General features: G+C 38.5%; 1 protein-coding gene across 2 annotated transcripts in view; it reads left to right on the forward strand.

The window, feature by feature from the left end:
• Positions 1–15,628, forward strand: part of TMEM87B (transmembrane protein 87B) — a 51,772-nt gene that overhangs the window by 21,053 nt on the left and 15,091 nt on the right. For both annotated transcript variants that reach the window (XM_067704382.1, XM_067704381.1), the window contains 5 exons: positions 1,302–1,372; positions 6,739–6,848; positions 6,934–6,992; positions 8,296–8,399; positions 9,710–9,783. In XM_067704382.1, the coding sequence (XP_067560483.1) occupies positions 1,302–1,372; positions 6,739–6,848; positions 6,934–6,992; positions 8,296–8,399; positions 9,710–9,783 (418 nt within the window). The remainder of the gene's footprint in view (positions 1–1,301; positions 1,373–6,738; positions 6,849–6,933; positions 6,993–8,295; positions 8,400–9,709; positions 9,784–15,628) is intronic.

A 15,628-nucleotide genomic window follows, 5' to 3' on the forward strand; every position in this document is an offset into this window, starting at 1 on the left:
TTAGCTCCATCTCAAAAATGTTCGTGGTTGCTCTTCACGAAGAACATTCATCTTTATCATTATGCAGTCTGAACACATTCATTTCTTCCTTAACCCTTGGTTTAAACGTGTAAGTGAAGAGCAGTTAATTTTACCTTTTGTGCATACAGATATTACGTGTCATTGCTTTTTAAAGTCTCCTTTGGTTGTAAGTTTTCCCTGACTCCTGTGGGCTCAGAATTTGAGGGATTCAGCAGACTCCACGCTTGGAAAAACCAGGAGGAGGTAGTGTTCTGGGGAGAAACGGCTCTAGCAACATGGGCAGCAATGCTTTACTCTAGAGAAGAGCGAATATTTGTATCTGTGAAGACCCCTACATTTCTAGCTCTAGGTTTTCCTTAATAATATGGCTGACAACTGAGGGATTAAGAAGCTTATTATATTTTTACTTGATTCAGAGAACCTTGTAATTCTTACTCAAAACGTCTTTTGGATTATTAGATGTTTAAATCAGATCACTGTGCACAGAGTGAATAATCTGTATATTGCCACGTACGTCTACTTCATGTAGATTGATCTGACCCTTAAAGCAGGACATTTGTCCAATAATGTTAAAAGCTTCACTCTTCTTCTGGTGTCTTTGACACATCTGCATTCTGGGTTAGATACACCTGCTCCTTGAAAGGTGCATTTATTTTTACTCTTACATGATAATGAAGAACTTTGCATTTACATGTATAATTCACAGAAAACTAATCTGTGCTAGAAAGAAAATGGAAAGGATAAACACCCCATGGATAGCTTGCATTGTATCTCTTTAAAATTTTACACAGTCAGCATCTTAGATGTGACCGTTTTAAATATGATTCTCTGTCAGCTCTTGAGTACGCATCCAGCCTATGGTTTGTTTATACCCTTCCACACAGTTCCTTTTCCTTATTTTACTTTTTGCATGTCCTTTCACACACGTGGGGATGATGAGGAGTCCGTTTCTTTAGGAGCCGTGGCTGCAGGTTTGGTGCGGAGAGGGCAGAGATTGAAATGGTTGGCCTGAGTTGGGTGGGATGCGCTGTGTTTTATTTGCCACTTTGTAACACACTTTTACGTTATCACGGGACAAGTTGATGACAAACATTTGTTGACACCAAAACAGGTAACTTCCATGTGCTCATAAACTCAGTTCTGTTAGGCAATAACATCTTTTATGTGGCCTTTTGTAAAACAATGATATGAGATAAATTGTTTTTCTTCATCAGATGATAATTATTATAATACAATGAAACTTTTACATTCAGATTTTTTTCCCTATTTTTATTTTTCAGGGTTCTAACCATTTAGCTGTTGTATTTGGTGACATTATTTTAGCCGTTATTGACTCCATTTTTGTATGGTTCATATCCTTTACTGTGTCCTAAAATTGTTGTCTCATTAAAATCGGATTATTTTTAGTGTGTAATAATAATAGAGAGAAGTATACTCATGCGTTATTGTTACCTCAATATAGAAATTTAGTTGAAGGTGAAAAAGTAACGATTCCTCGAACAAAAAATATCCTTATTTTTTCTAGTAGTTCAGCAAACTTAAATGCACATATTGAGCGATCTGGTAAGGAAGAAAAATACATAACTAGGAGCAACATAGCGATAGTAATTGCCACGTTAGAGAGGTGCTGTGCAGACAGAGGAAAGAGAAATTTACTCCAGGGTGAAAATCAGGAAAGATTTCAGGGAGATGGTGACATCTTAATTGAGACTGAGTGGACAAATCGGGGTTTACTAGGAAAAGAACTGAGGGGAAAGCATTCTGGGAAGATTTAAGGGGACCAAATAGTTGAAAGCATGAAAATATAGAGACAGCGGCATGATGTCTCAGAGTAGCTTGCCTGTAGGTAACGTGTGTGGGAGAATCATAGAAGGTGGGACCAGAAGGGAAGGATAGAATGACGTGCTCGAGAGTTTAGAAGGTGGAAAGTAGCAAGGAGTTGAGGCTGCACAGGTGAATGACATGATGAAATCTTGTAAGAAAGAACTCAAGGATGGCATTTTTAAAAATGCCTGGGAAAGGAGAGTCTAGAGCTGGGAAGTCTAGTAAGGAGTCTTTTGCAGTGGGCCAAAGGAGGGATAGTGAGGGTTAGAAGTGGGGCAGAGGAAATGGAAGGACTCTGGATGACAAGCTGGCTAGAAATGGGGGGGGAAAGGGAGAGAGGGCTCCCAGGAAGACATGCACGTCTCAAGTAGGTGGCTGGACCAGTGTTGCCATGCTCAGGGTGGTAAACATGGATAAGGGACCACAGTGGGTGAGGGTTGAGTTGCCTGGGGCATTAGTGTGAAGAAGAGAGTTGGAAGTCCCAGCCTGGCTTAGCAAGAGGAGTCAGAGCTGGTGACGAAGGTGGGAGTCAGCTTTGTGTGGGAGAAGGTCACAGCCGTGGAAGTGACCCAAGAAGAACAGGTAGACCAGCATGTGGAGAGGAACCAGGGTAGTGCCTCGTGGGGCGGAAACATGCATGGAAGGAAGTCCAGGGCGAAGGGAGGTGGGAGAACCAGGAAGTCGCCCTGGGGTGGAGGCTAGGAAAGCTTTGGTAAGGAGGGGTGCTCAGCAGTGGCTAGCGCTGCAGAGAGATGAGTTCCCGAGGCGCACCTGTCTGCCTGGTTCATTCCAGGGGTCACGGCGGACAGCAAGAGAGTGGGTTCGCTGGAGGTGGTGGGCCAGAGGCCATAGCACAGCAGGAAAAGTTTCAGAGACAGTGTTAACCGATCCTTGAGGCTCCTCCTCGCTGACTGAGTGACTCCAGTGGAGTCTGGGCAATTCCACTGTTTTCCTCTCCTAGGCAGGACCCTCTAAAGTGCATTCGTGGAAATGGGAGGGATTCTAGAGAAACTACAACCTGGTCAGAGCAGAATGCAGGGTTCTGTGGATCCAGAACATTATTTGTATCTGTTTTGTTGACATTTATGTCCTCTTTGAAACTCATAAGCTTTTATTTTTACACAGTTCTTTTTGTTGCTATTGTCTTTGATAATTGTCTTTTAGCTTTTTTTTTTTTTAAAGAAGATGTTGGGGGTAGGAGTTTATTAATTTATTTATTTAGTTTTGCTGTGTTGGGTCTTTGTTTCTGTGCGAGGGCTTTCTCTAGTTGTGGCGAGCGGGGGCCACTGTTCATCGCGATGCACGGGCCTCTCACTATCGCAGCCTCTCTTGTTGCGGAGCGCAGGCTCGGTAGTGTGGCACACGGGCTTAGTTGCTCCGCGGCATGTGGGATCCTCCCAGACCAGGGCTCGAACCCGTGTCCCCTGCATTAGCAGGCAGATTCTCAACCACTGCGCCACCAGGGAAGCCCTATCTTTTAGCTTTTAACGTAAAATGTGATTTTGTTTTCCTTGTGTTTCTTTCCATGTTCTCATCTTTGTCTCTCACAGGGAGGGCCGGAGGGCTTAAAATTGCCTGTGTCCCTTCTCTACAGGAAGCTGTCTCTTTCTGAAGGTGCGCTAACAGGTGTAACACTGTTAGTAGGATTTTCTGAGCTCCTTGTGGGTAAACCCGGTCTTATCTATTCTTTAAATTCCCTGTTTGTGAATTCTCGATATGCTTCCAAGTTAAAAACAAAACAAAAATCTTTTAACTTATTTTTATTCTCGAAAGCAGTGGTTCTTAGCCTTGTTTGGGTTTTGGCAGCAGAGATGCCTTTGCAAATCTGATGAAAGCTGTGGAGCCTCTTCACAGATTATGTATAAACACACACTTCATTCACACGAGGAGTTTTTCCTACAGTGAGGCATTTGCAGACCTCCTAAATTGTGTCCAGGTAGCCCCTAGTGTCCGAGGGGTGTCCGTAAAGGGATAATACCTGATTTAAAGAGTTGTTTCGACCAACTTGCTTGAAAACTGGATTCTACTTCTGTTGAGAGCTACCAGTTGAGAATCCAAGTTTACTGAATAAAATTATAGTAATATAAATCTGATCTTCTCCGAGTCGTAAAAATTTCTGACTCTAATGTAATTTTTCATATTCTCTACACTAAAAAAAAAAAAAAAACCATGTAGAGTCATTCAGTTGTTCAAAAGGTGAAGTCCGTTCCTCAGTTCTGCAGGTGAGCAGGGTTCCAGCTCTGAGTACTCATCCCCAGTGTGGAGCCCACTCTGCCGAAGCCCCGGCTTCATCGCTTGTCAGGGATTCTCACCTGACTTGAGGATAAGGGGCAGGCAGTGCCAACACCCTGGGACCTGGACAGGCAGAATTGCAGGGGAGGTGAACTGGCTACTGGGCTCAGCGTTACTGTCTCCAATCTTCATGTCTTCTCTTCTGTCATTGTGAGTTTAGAAAATGAGCTTAAGACATCTATTCATTTTGGAGTTGTCTTACTTCTAAACTTGTATGTGCTTAGAGCCTTGTAAACGTTACATTTTAAAAATCTATATTATCTTTCCTCCTGGTAATTTACAGATATGTATTTCAAAGTATTCTTGTTCTTAATCATCTCCAAGGTGGTACATGGGTTCATTGGGAAAAATACATAGTAATGCAACTTGGCAGAAAATTCCAGAGGAAAGTGGCTGTAAACGCTCTGATTCCATCTGGATTTGAATGAGGGTAACTTACCACCTTTATGGACAGCAATGGCTTTGGTCCAACACATAATGAGCCAGATGGGGATGGGGAGATAAGGAAAATAAGGGGAAAGATTTAGCTTGCTTAATTAATAATGTTTTTAATAAACATGTTTGAGGTAAAAGTCATAAAGAAATCCAGGAATTAAAGTTCTCTTGGTTAGTATTTCATGGTGAGAGAAAGGAAATTTAGCATTATCCATTTCTGCCTCAACCTGAATTTCTGACGTTTGCTTTTAGATTGCCGTTTGGTAATTTTCATTACTGAGATGAAAAGTCTGCTTTCTCTGTACAAAAAGGTAGTGGATTTCCTAAATGATTACCAATGACAAGCAAAGAAGCAGGACTACGTCCTTATAGAATTGAGTGCTGGAATAATGACCCTGCTTCCTTCACCTTTGATGAACCTCATCTAGCTCCTCCTGTAAGAATCTAATTCTATATTAATAGAAAAAATAGCCTGAAAGCGCCCAAAGCCACAGCCTTCTGCCTCTTTTCTCCTGCTTGCTTGTTTTATTCTTTTGCTGTTTTGCTGCAGGCAAATGATCTGATCTTGTGCTCCTGGCCAGCCTCCCTCTGTCTCTTCTTGACTCTAGCTTGTGCTGGTGGATATCCTTTTCCTAGCGCAGCAGCATGTCCAAGGTGCTTCTCTTGTCAGGATCATGGGGCCTGTGTGCTTTCATTACTGCTTCAGAAGTATTCGGTCTTGATCATGTTTATTGAATAAAGCACATTTGCATGTCTGTAAATTCTGACAGCAGGCCTAATTGGTTGAGTTGTGCTATTTTAGAAATTGATCTTCTGTTGCAACTTACTGGTCATTCAGAAAGATTGAAAAGCAGCTTTGGTAGTTTTAGTACTAAAGTGAAGTTTTTGATGAGTGAAGTATTTGGAATTTAAATAGGAGGCCTAAGTGCAAACTGTGCCACTTCCATTCCTTTGCTCAACTCTGTTATGTATGTTCAGAGTGTGGTCCCTGAACGGGGCTTAGCAGGTGCTGCAGAGGAAGCAGCTCCCGTTTACAGAGCTCTGGCTTGAGCACAGCTGCACTACTGAGGAGCCAGTGGACAAGCCTCTTTCTGCTTCTTTGTACCTGACAGTGTCACACTTTACCTGAGCCCTGTGCTCCTGGAACAGCCGTGGTTAAGACAGCCTCCACCCTTTCGTGTTCCGGGAAAAGGCTTACTGTCAATACAGACAGATGCCTTTCCCCATAGGACTTCGATGAGACTCCCAGGTGCCCCCATGTTCACTTGTGACAAGGCCAGACACAGACCTATGTACCCACTGACCAATCTGGACAAAATACCAGACTGGACCAAACTAAGCCTTCTCCTTCCCCCGGGTTCCCGAGCTTTCATCCACCCACAGCCCTCCTTCATGGCCCCTCCTGAAAACCTGCAGACTTCAAGGAAAGTCATTCTCTGAGCAACTGTCCCGTCAGGCCACCCACTTCTCACACCTGCTGCTCTCGACACCTGTTTACTCCTCCCTATAAAAGCAAAGCCCTTCCCTGCCTGACCTTTGGGACTCTCTCGGATCTTATAGTCGGAACATTCTCCCTATTGCAATAATCTCTTCAATAAAGTCTCTTTTTACCTAAGTCCAGATTTGTGTTACTTGACATATTTCAGTTTCAGTTTATAAAATGGAATTGGCAGATGATGTAACTTCTTAATTATGGTCATTTGGAGGATAAAATGAGAATAGACCAGAAACAACAAAATAAGAAAGAAACAGACAGAAAAGCACACACCAAGTGGCATGTCATGATGGGATCTGTAAAGAGTGTCTGGCCTAAGGGGGACTTGGCATTTGGTGTGTGTCCTGCTCTGTTCTCTGTTTCAAGAACTTGGCATTGAAGGAGCACATCATAGGTCTTCTCGCTTACGTTTTTTTTTTCCTTGAAGTGTGTTTACTTAGTTCAGACAGTGGTATATTGTAAAACAATATCTGTGATGAAATTGGTATCATGATTATACAATATTGGATAAGACAACATTTTCTGTGTGTTTATTAGTTTTAAATTATAGGAATTATATGTAGCAGTACTATATAGCAGTGCTAAGTTTGGAAATGTAGCAGAAGATTCTTGTTTTGTTTTTTATCTTAACTGTATATTACTATTTAAAATTTTTTCCTTAACTTTTTTCACATTTTTATAAGTTTGGGACAAACTATGAAAACTCTAAGGCTAAGAAAGAACACAGTGAAATTTTCTTTGTACAGGCACTTCACAAATACCCTGATCTTTGCCATAATGGGTAAGCTATCTAACTTTTCTTTTAAAATACATTATTTTAGTATTGCATATTCTTTCAATGGTTGACTTTTTTTGGTGTGTTTCAGCATCTGTAGTGTTTATGGTGTGGACAACTAAGACATTTAGAATTGCAAAATGTCAATCAGTAAGTATAATCTTCCTATTTAAACAGTTTTCATTTTTAATTATTCTATTTGATTTTGTGTAAGGTTGAAGAATTTTGTGTTTGTAGACAGATAATTTGAGTGGAGATTTTCTTTACTTGGAATTATTTTGTAAAGAATTATAAAAACATTTGCCTTCTTTAAATGTCTGAAAAAGTTCCTCTTAAATCTCCTTTTCCAATTATGCCCTTTTCTTTTTGTATATTTTGAAAAGGAATCCTCCCCCTGTATAATTTTAGGTAACAGGAAATCTTTTTCTTCCAGCACACAGTGTAATTGGGTTGTTTTGTACTTAGGACTGTAAACCTTAAGCCTGACATGTTTCTAGGATGGTATACTCATTGTGAACATTCAGGAGATACCCTTCATGGATTCTCTAGTTAGAAGAAGATACATTTCTCAGACTTAAAATAATAAAAGACCCTCTTGGGGGTTTCTTGATTTGGAAATAGTCTGTAGTTCTTTATAAATAATTATGAAGAGCCCTCTGAAAACCCTGGACTTCTGCTGCTGTAGGGATAATTTAGTGAGAGAAGAAACTGTTCTTGTCTAGAAAATAATTGACCTCTGAAGCCCTTTTAAACTCTAATTGTTTTTTTTTTTTAATTTATTTATTTATTTTTGGCTGTGTTGGGTCTTCGTTGCTGTGTGCAGGCTTTCTCTAGTTGCGGCGAGCGGGGGCTACTCTTCGTTGTGGTGCATGGGCTTCTCATTGCGGTGGCTTCTCCTGTTGCGGAGCCCGGGCTCTAGGTGCGCGGGCTTCAGTAGTTGTGGCACATGGGCTCAGTAGTTGTGGCTCGCAGGCTCTAGAGCACAGGCTCAGTAGTTGTGGCGCACGGGCTTAGTTGCTCCATGGCATGTGGGATCTTCCCGGACCAGGGCTCGAACCTGTGTCCCCTGCATTGGCAGGCGGATTCTTAACCACTGCGCCAACAGGGAGGTCCCTCTAATTCTTTTTATGATACTATATATCATATATATATACTATATATATATATATATATATATAGTATATATATATACTATATATTTGTTAGGATTTTATTCATTATATCGGTTATAAGGCTGAAGTAAGCATTAATATTACTGAAGTAAGCATAATGATTTTATGGAGATAGCATTTCTTAGTTTTTATGTTTCTCGGAAAAACATGTGCTTATTCATTTGGAAGACTTACTGGTTGGAAAGATTTCATTAGTACTTGTCATTATGTACTATTTGAATGGGAAATCTGTATGTTTAGCAGAAAATTAACTTTTCTTGTTTGAATTGTCCTTATTATAGGATTGGATGGAACGCTGGATTGATGATGCGTTTTGGAGCTTCCTTTTTTCCCTTATCCTTGTTGTAATAATGTTTTTGTGGAGACCATCAGCAAACAATCAGAGGTACCTAACATAGGAAAGTTCAAATTTGGCAAGGATTTGTTCATCATCTGCTACAATGTTAAAACAGCATTTATAGAAACTGGAGAGGTAATCCTTGCTGTTAAAGAGTGTACATACAGTCAAGTGGGGAGACAAATGTAACAAAAGCAAGACAGTGAAATAAGAGATACATAAGCCCAGCAGGAAGGTGGAAGAGGGGTCCATGAAAAGGCAGCATTTATGTTACACCTTTAGGAAAGGAGTAGGACAGTGACTGGCTGACCTGCAAAAGAGTGCAGGTTTTCTAGGGGTAGCGGGAACAGACATGGCATACTTTGGAGGCCAACAAGCCACACAGTTTGGTTACTACCCTTACATTGGTGGTACATAAAGCTGGAAAGGAAAAGCGGGAGCAACATCGTAAAGAGCTTGAATGCGAAATTCAGAAACTTGTACTTTACACTACATGTGACAGGAAGCCCCACAGCTTCCCTTGCCTCATTCCTCTTCCCCAAGCAAAGCACTGTTAAGTTTCTTCCTTCTAGGAAAAAATGAAAAAGTATATACTAGTGTGTGTGTTTCTCTCTCTCTTTAAAATTATACAACAACATGCAAATCAACTATACTTCAATAGGAAATTTTTTGATTAAAAACAGATTTAAATATTATACAACAACAATGATAGTACATACATACATATATACACTATTCTGCACTTTCTTTGTTTAAAATGTGTCTTTCCTTATCATCTTGTATAGACCTACCATATTACTTTGAATAGCTTTCTGGCATTCCATATGATTGTAGCATAATTTATATAAGCAGTCCCTAATTATTAGACACTTAGTTTCTAGTTTTGTTGCTATTATCAGCAGTGCTTTTTTTTTTTTTTAAATCAGCAATGCATTTTGAATGCTGTTGGACCCAGTAAATGTGGCTTGAGTGGTGTGCTTTATTTTCACCAATCAGGTTAGCAATTTCTTTTCGTTAGGAGATAAGTAAAAATAGTGGGCAGGGAGGTAAACCTGACATGGAGAAAAAAGTACAGCAGAAAATTCCCTTCCCTGAGCATTCGATATTTCAAAGTTGCTTCCAGAGAAATTTGATCCATCGATGCTTTTACCAACGGGTTTGGGAACCCCAGTTTCAGTTTCTTCACAGTAACCTTTGCTGATTTGAGAGTAAAATAATTAAATTTTTATCATTTCAATTTATGGGAAACTTTTTAAGTGTATATATTTTTTAAAGTGTGTACTGACTCTTTTAGATGTAAACTGAATGTTGAACAGGTTCAAACACACTAGTAAAACTACTCCTTGTTTTTGATTTAGATATGCCTTCATGCCCTTAATAGATGATTCTGATGATGAAATTGAAGAATTCATGGTAACATCTGAAAATTTAAGTGAGTGGCATATTTTCTCATTAAATGACCATTGCATATATTGTAACAAAGAAATATTGTACCTCTACCTGTGATGCAAGGTCAGATACACTTTTTTTCCCGTAAAATATTTTTAAAACTGTATCTGCAGAAACCTCTATTATGGTAGACAGTCACAGAAGAGAAGTCAGTAATGAAATTTTCAAGATTGCTAAAATAGTTTGAGCTTTTGTTACGTGTTTGCTCTTAAAGTCTAAGTATTGGAATAGCTGCACTGTTTCCCACGAGAGTGATTTGGTGTGTATTGTGCTTAGCTCCTAAACAATATTCGTCTTCTTAATGATGATTGCTGAATTTCTTTGTATCACCTCTTCTTGCTCTTGAAAATTGTGCACATCTGTAATTTCCCGGTCATGCCCAAAGCATTTCTAATTATGGTTTTAGTGCTTTAGTTTTCATCTTTCTATTAATTTATACATAAGTGTCTTATCATTTTATTAATTTTACCAAAACACTGTAATTAAAGCATTTGTTACGGCAACATAAGTATGTAACTCAGATGTAAAGAGTAATTTTATCTTTATTCCACTCTTCCTTCCTCTTACTTTGGTTTCTCTTATTAGTAACAATTCTTTTTCACAATTTTTTTTTGTTTCTCTACTGTGAAAATTTTGTAATCTACCCAGTCAGCAAAATTTGCAACATAATCAGTGTGTCTTCAGTGTCCACACTTCCTTTTACCTCCTCTCGTCAGATTATCACCTACAACTAATTCTTTCATGTTTTTCTGACTTTTCTATTAAGAAAAGAAATCTGCAAAACTTATTCACAGCAGAGATATTAAAATTCAGTGTGTTAGTTCTGGCTCCAATAATGATGGAATGAATTGTTTGGGGCTAATCTTCCTGCTGATAGCTAGAATAAACTCTGGACAGATTTTTTTTTTTTTTTTAATTAACTATTGGAGGCACTGGAGAGCAAAGAAAAGCAGGCAGAAAGTGGAGGAGATTTCACTGTTGAAAGAAGAGAACCATGAAAGAAGAGTTCATGCCCAGTCAGTGAGACAGTACAGTGGCTAGAGCACAAGCAGACAGGTATACTCTTACTGATGCAAGGAATTGGAGAGTGAAATTTGGGGCTGTAAGAATGTCTGGAGATTGATGGAAGAAATCCTGAAAAGAGAGAGCCACAAAGGGGGAAATTCGAAAGTCTATAAAGTCTCTGTAGTCTTATCTGATACCTGAACTGGGTATGCGCAAAGTGAGACTCCAAGAAGCCAGGGGGAAAACAATAGCTATTAGGCTAAGAAGCGGAACAGAAATTTCAGCAGCTGCCACAGCAGAGTTTGAAATTCAAATCTCAACAAGTTAAAAGTGCTTTCCATTAAAACCCCAGAAGGGCCACTCCTTAGAAGTAAAGACCACAGTCTAGGACCACTGAAATTTACCCTAGGACTAAAGCTAAACTGAAATAAACCCTAATCAAATCTAAAAGCATATCCCCAAAAGATCAGAGTGATCTAGCAATAATTTGAATTGCCTGCTAGAACAAAACACAACACTTCCCAGAGGAAGATAAGAGAATCCAGTCTATAAGATACCATTCTCAATGTCCAGTATACAATGATAAATTACTAGACATAGGATGAAACTGGAAGCCATGATCCATAGTTGAGGGAAAAATCAGTAAGATCAATCTAGAGGTGGCCCAGATGTCACAGTTAGAGTTGAATAAAACCATCGACCTAATTGACTTGATTGATATTTATAGAACATTGCATTTAGCAACCAAAGAATAAAGGTTCAAGTCTACGTTGAATAAGATAGACCATATGTGTGGCCATTAAAAATGTCTCCATATATTTCAATGGATTGTAATCATACAGAGTATGTTTCTGATCACAATGGTTAAATTAGATGCACAGCTGTAAGATATCTACAAAATAATCAGATGTTTAGAAATTAAGCAATAATTTCTAAGTAACTCGTGGATTGAAGGAATATTAGAAAATATTTCATGCTAATGATAATAAAAGCATAACATGTCACATTTTACAGGATGCAGCTAAACCAATTCTTAGAGGAAAATTAATAGCTTTAAATGCCTATATTACCAAGAAAACATTGATAATATGTTTCCATCTTGAGAAGCTAGAAAAAGAATGGCAAATTAAACTTGGGGTAATTAGAAGGAAGGATATAATAAAGTTGTGTCTACACCAGTGAAATCGAAAACAGGGGGAAATAGGGAAAATAAGCAAAGCCAAAAGTTTTGCTTTGAAAGTTTCTTTGAAAAGATTAATAAAAATTGATTAACCTCTAGGTAATCTAAACCAGAAATAAAATATAGCAAGGCAAATTTCCAACATTGGAAAGATAGGGCGGACATTACTACAGCAAGAAAGGGTAAGTAAGAAGTTCTTATGAACAAATTGGACATTTGGATAAAATGAACAAATTCCTTGAGAAATACACTTAAGAAACTACCCTAATCTTAATTCTAACCCTATGCCACTAATTGGAATAGCCATACATTTATTAAAGAAATTGGGTTTGAAATTTAAAATCTTCCCATAAAGTTCCAGACCCAGATGGCTGGCTTCACTAGTGAATGCTTTCAAATACCTAAGGAAGAAATATTCTAATCTTAGGCAACTCTTTAGCATATAGAGGAGGTGACAGAATGGGAGAAAAGATTTACAAATGAAGCAACTGACAAAGGATTAATCTCCAAAATTTACAAGCGGCTCATGCAGCTCAATATCAAAACAACAAACAACCCAATCCAAAAATGGGCAGAAGACCTAAATAGACATTTCTTCACATTGCCAACAAACACATGAAAGGATGCTCAACATCACTAATCATTAGAGAAATGCAAATCAAAACTACAATGAGATATCATCTCACACCAGTCAGAATGGCCATGATCAAAAAATCTACAAACAATAAATGCTGGAGAGGGTGTGGAGGAAAGGGAACCCTGTTGCACTGTTGTTGGGAATGTAAATTGATACAGCCACTATGGAGAACAGTATGGAGTTTCCTTAAAAAACTAAAACTAGAACTACCATACGACCCTGCAATCCCACTACTGGGCATATACCCTGAGAAAACCATAATTCAAAAAGAGTCATGTACCAAAATGTTCATTGCAGCTCTGTTTACAATAGCCAGTACATGGAAGCAACCTAAGTGTTCATTGACAGATGAATGGATAAAGAAGGTGTGGCACATATATACAATGGAATATTACTCAGCCATAAAAAGAAACGAAACTGAGTTATTTGTAGTGAGGTAGATGGACCTAGAGTCTGTCATACAGAGTGAAGTAAGTCAGAAAGAGAAAAACAAATACTGTATGCTAACACATATATATGGAATCTAAAAAAAAAAAAAAATGTCATGAAGAACCTAGGGGCAAGACGGGAATAAGGCACAGACCTACTAGAGAATGGACTTGAGGATACGGGGAGGGGGAAGGGTAAGCTGGGACAAAGTGAGAGAGTGGCATGGACATATATACACTACCAAACGTAGAATAGATAGCTAGTGGGAAGCAGCTGCATAGCACAGGGAGATCAGCTAGGTGGTTTGTGACCACCTAGAGGGCTGGGTTAGGGAGGGTGGGAGGGAGGGAGACGCAAGAGGGAAGAGATATGGGGACATATGTATATGTATAGCTGATTCACTTTGTTATAAAGCAGAAACTAACACACCATTGTAAAGTAATTATACTCCAATAAAGATGTTTAAAAAAAAAGAATATAGAGGAGGTAGGGATACTTATCTCAACAAGTTGAGATACTTCCCAACTTGTTTTATAAGGCCAGCACAGCTCAGATACCAAAATCTGACAAAGACAAAAGAAAGTTACAGACCAGTGTCACTCATGAGTAGAGACATAAAATTCATTTAAACGGACTTCCCTGGCAGTCCAGTGGTTAAGACTCTGTGCTTCCACTGCAGGGGGCACAGGTTTGATCCCTGGTCAGGGAACTAAGATCCCACATACCACTCTTATTTTATTTTATTTTATTTTTAGTAAATAAAATCTAGAAGAATAATGAAAGACCATCATTGTCAAGTGGACTTTATCCCAGGGTTGCAAGGCCGTTTCCACATTTGAAATTCAATCAGTGTAATTCATCTAAAGAGTAAGGAAGAAAAATGACATAATTATCTCAGTAGGTGCAGAAAGACACATCACAGAATTCACCTGTTCATGATTTTTTAAAAAAGAAACCCACCTAGCAAACAAATTACAGAATAGTGTGAAAAAACTCTACAGCTAAAATCATACTTAATGGTGAAGTAGTGAATAATTTCCTCCCAAGATTGGGAACAAAGTACATGAATATCTGCTCACCACGTTGACTCAGTATCAGACAGCAGTTCCTAGCCAGTGCAGAAAGGCAAAACACAAACCAACCCAAAGCATACAAAAGACATAAAGTGCGGAAAGCAAGAAGGAAACCTGTTTTTATTTACAAACAGCAAGGTTTGGTTTTGTTTTGTTTCGGCTGTGCCGCGCGGCTTGTGGGGTTAGTTCCCCGACCAGGGATTGAACCCACGCCCTCTGCAGTGAAAGCACGGAGTCCTAACCACTGGAGTGCCAGGTAATTCCTCAGCAACGTTAAGTATGTAGAAAATCCTAAGGAGTCTATAGAAAAGAAAAAATACAGTAGAACTAATAAGTGAATAATATAACAGAATCATAGGATATATGTCCAAATACAGACATTAGATTTTTTTTATATGACCGGAAGTAATTGAAAAATGAAATTTAAGATATTGTTTACAGGAGCTTCAAAAAATAAAATATTTAGGAATAAATTTAATGGAAAAAAATGTGGAAAACTGCACTGAAGAATACAAAACAATGCCAAGAGAAATTATAGAATAAGTAAATGTTTATGAATTGTAACTCTCAATATTATTAAGCCATCACTTCCTCAATTGATGTGTAGATCCAGTACAGTCCCAATTGCAATTCTGGCTGATTTTTTAAAAAATGGTTAAGCTGATTTTAAAATATGTACGGAAATACAAAAGATCTGGAAGAACCTAAACATTCTTGTAGTTACAACGTAGATCTTGAAAACACTATACTAAGTGAAAGAAGCCAATTACAATAGATCGTATGTTATATGATTCCATTTATATGAAAAGTCCAGAAAAGGTAAATGCATGGAGATAGAAAATAGATTAGTGGCTGCCAGGGGCTGGTGGAAGGAGTGAGTTGGGAGTAACTGCTAATAGGTATGAGGTTTTGGTGGGGGCGGGGGTGATGAAAAGCTTCTGAAATGAACAGTGATGATGATTGCACCATTCTGTGACTGTTCTAAAATCCACTGAATTGTACACTTCAAAATGGTGCATTTTATGGTGTGGAAGTTATATCTAAATAAAATTAAATTAATGGACTTAACACTGATTTCAAGACGAAAAATTCAAGTTATACTAATCAAGACAGTGTGGTATTGGCATAAGGATACATGCATCAGTGTATGAAAATAGAGTCCCAAACATAAACAAATAAAATAAAATGAAATTTCAGACAACTTCAAAAAAATAGTCCAAAAATAAATCTGTACATATTGTTCAGTGGATTTTGTTGTTGCTGCTTCAGATTATTTTATCAATGCAATAACACTTTAAAGAATGTACTCTTACTAGCACCAGATTGATTCCAATGTAATAGGAGGTCTCTAAAGCTCTTGTTTTTAAAAGAGATATAATATTTAAATTAGCTCCAAATTGGAAACCTCATTTGTCAATTGATTTTTGACAAAGGCAGCAAGGCTTTATATGAGGAAAAGATAGTATTTTCAGCAGAGTGCGGAACAACTAGATAAACACATGGG

Source organism: Pseudorca crassidens, chromosome 14 (assembly GCF_039906515.1).
Source record: "Pseudorca crassidens isolate mPseCra1 chromosome 14, mPseCra1.hap1, whole genome shotgun sequence".
Classification (NCBI taxonomy): Eukaryota; Metazoa; Chordata; class Mammalia; order Artiodactyla; family Delphinidae; genus Pseudorca; species Pseudorca crassidens.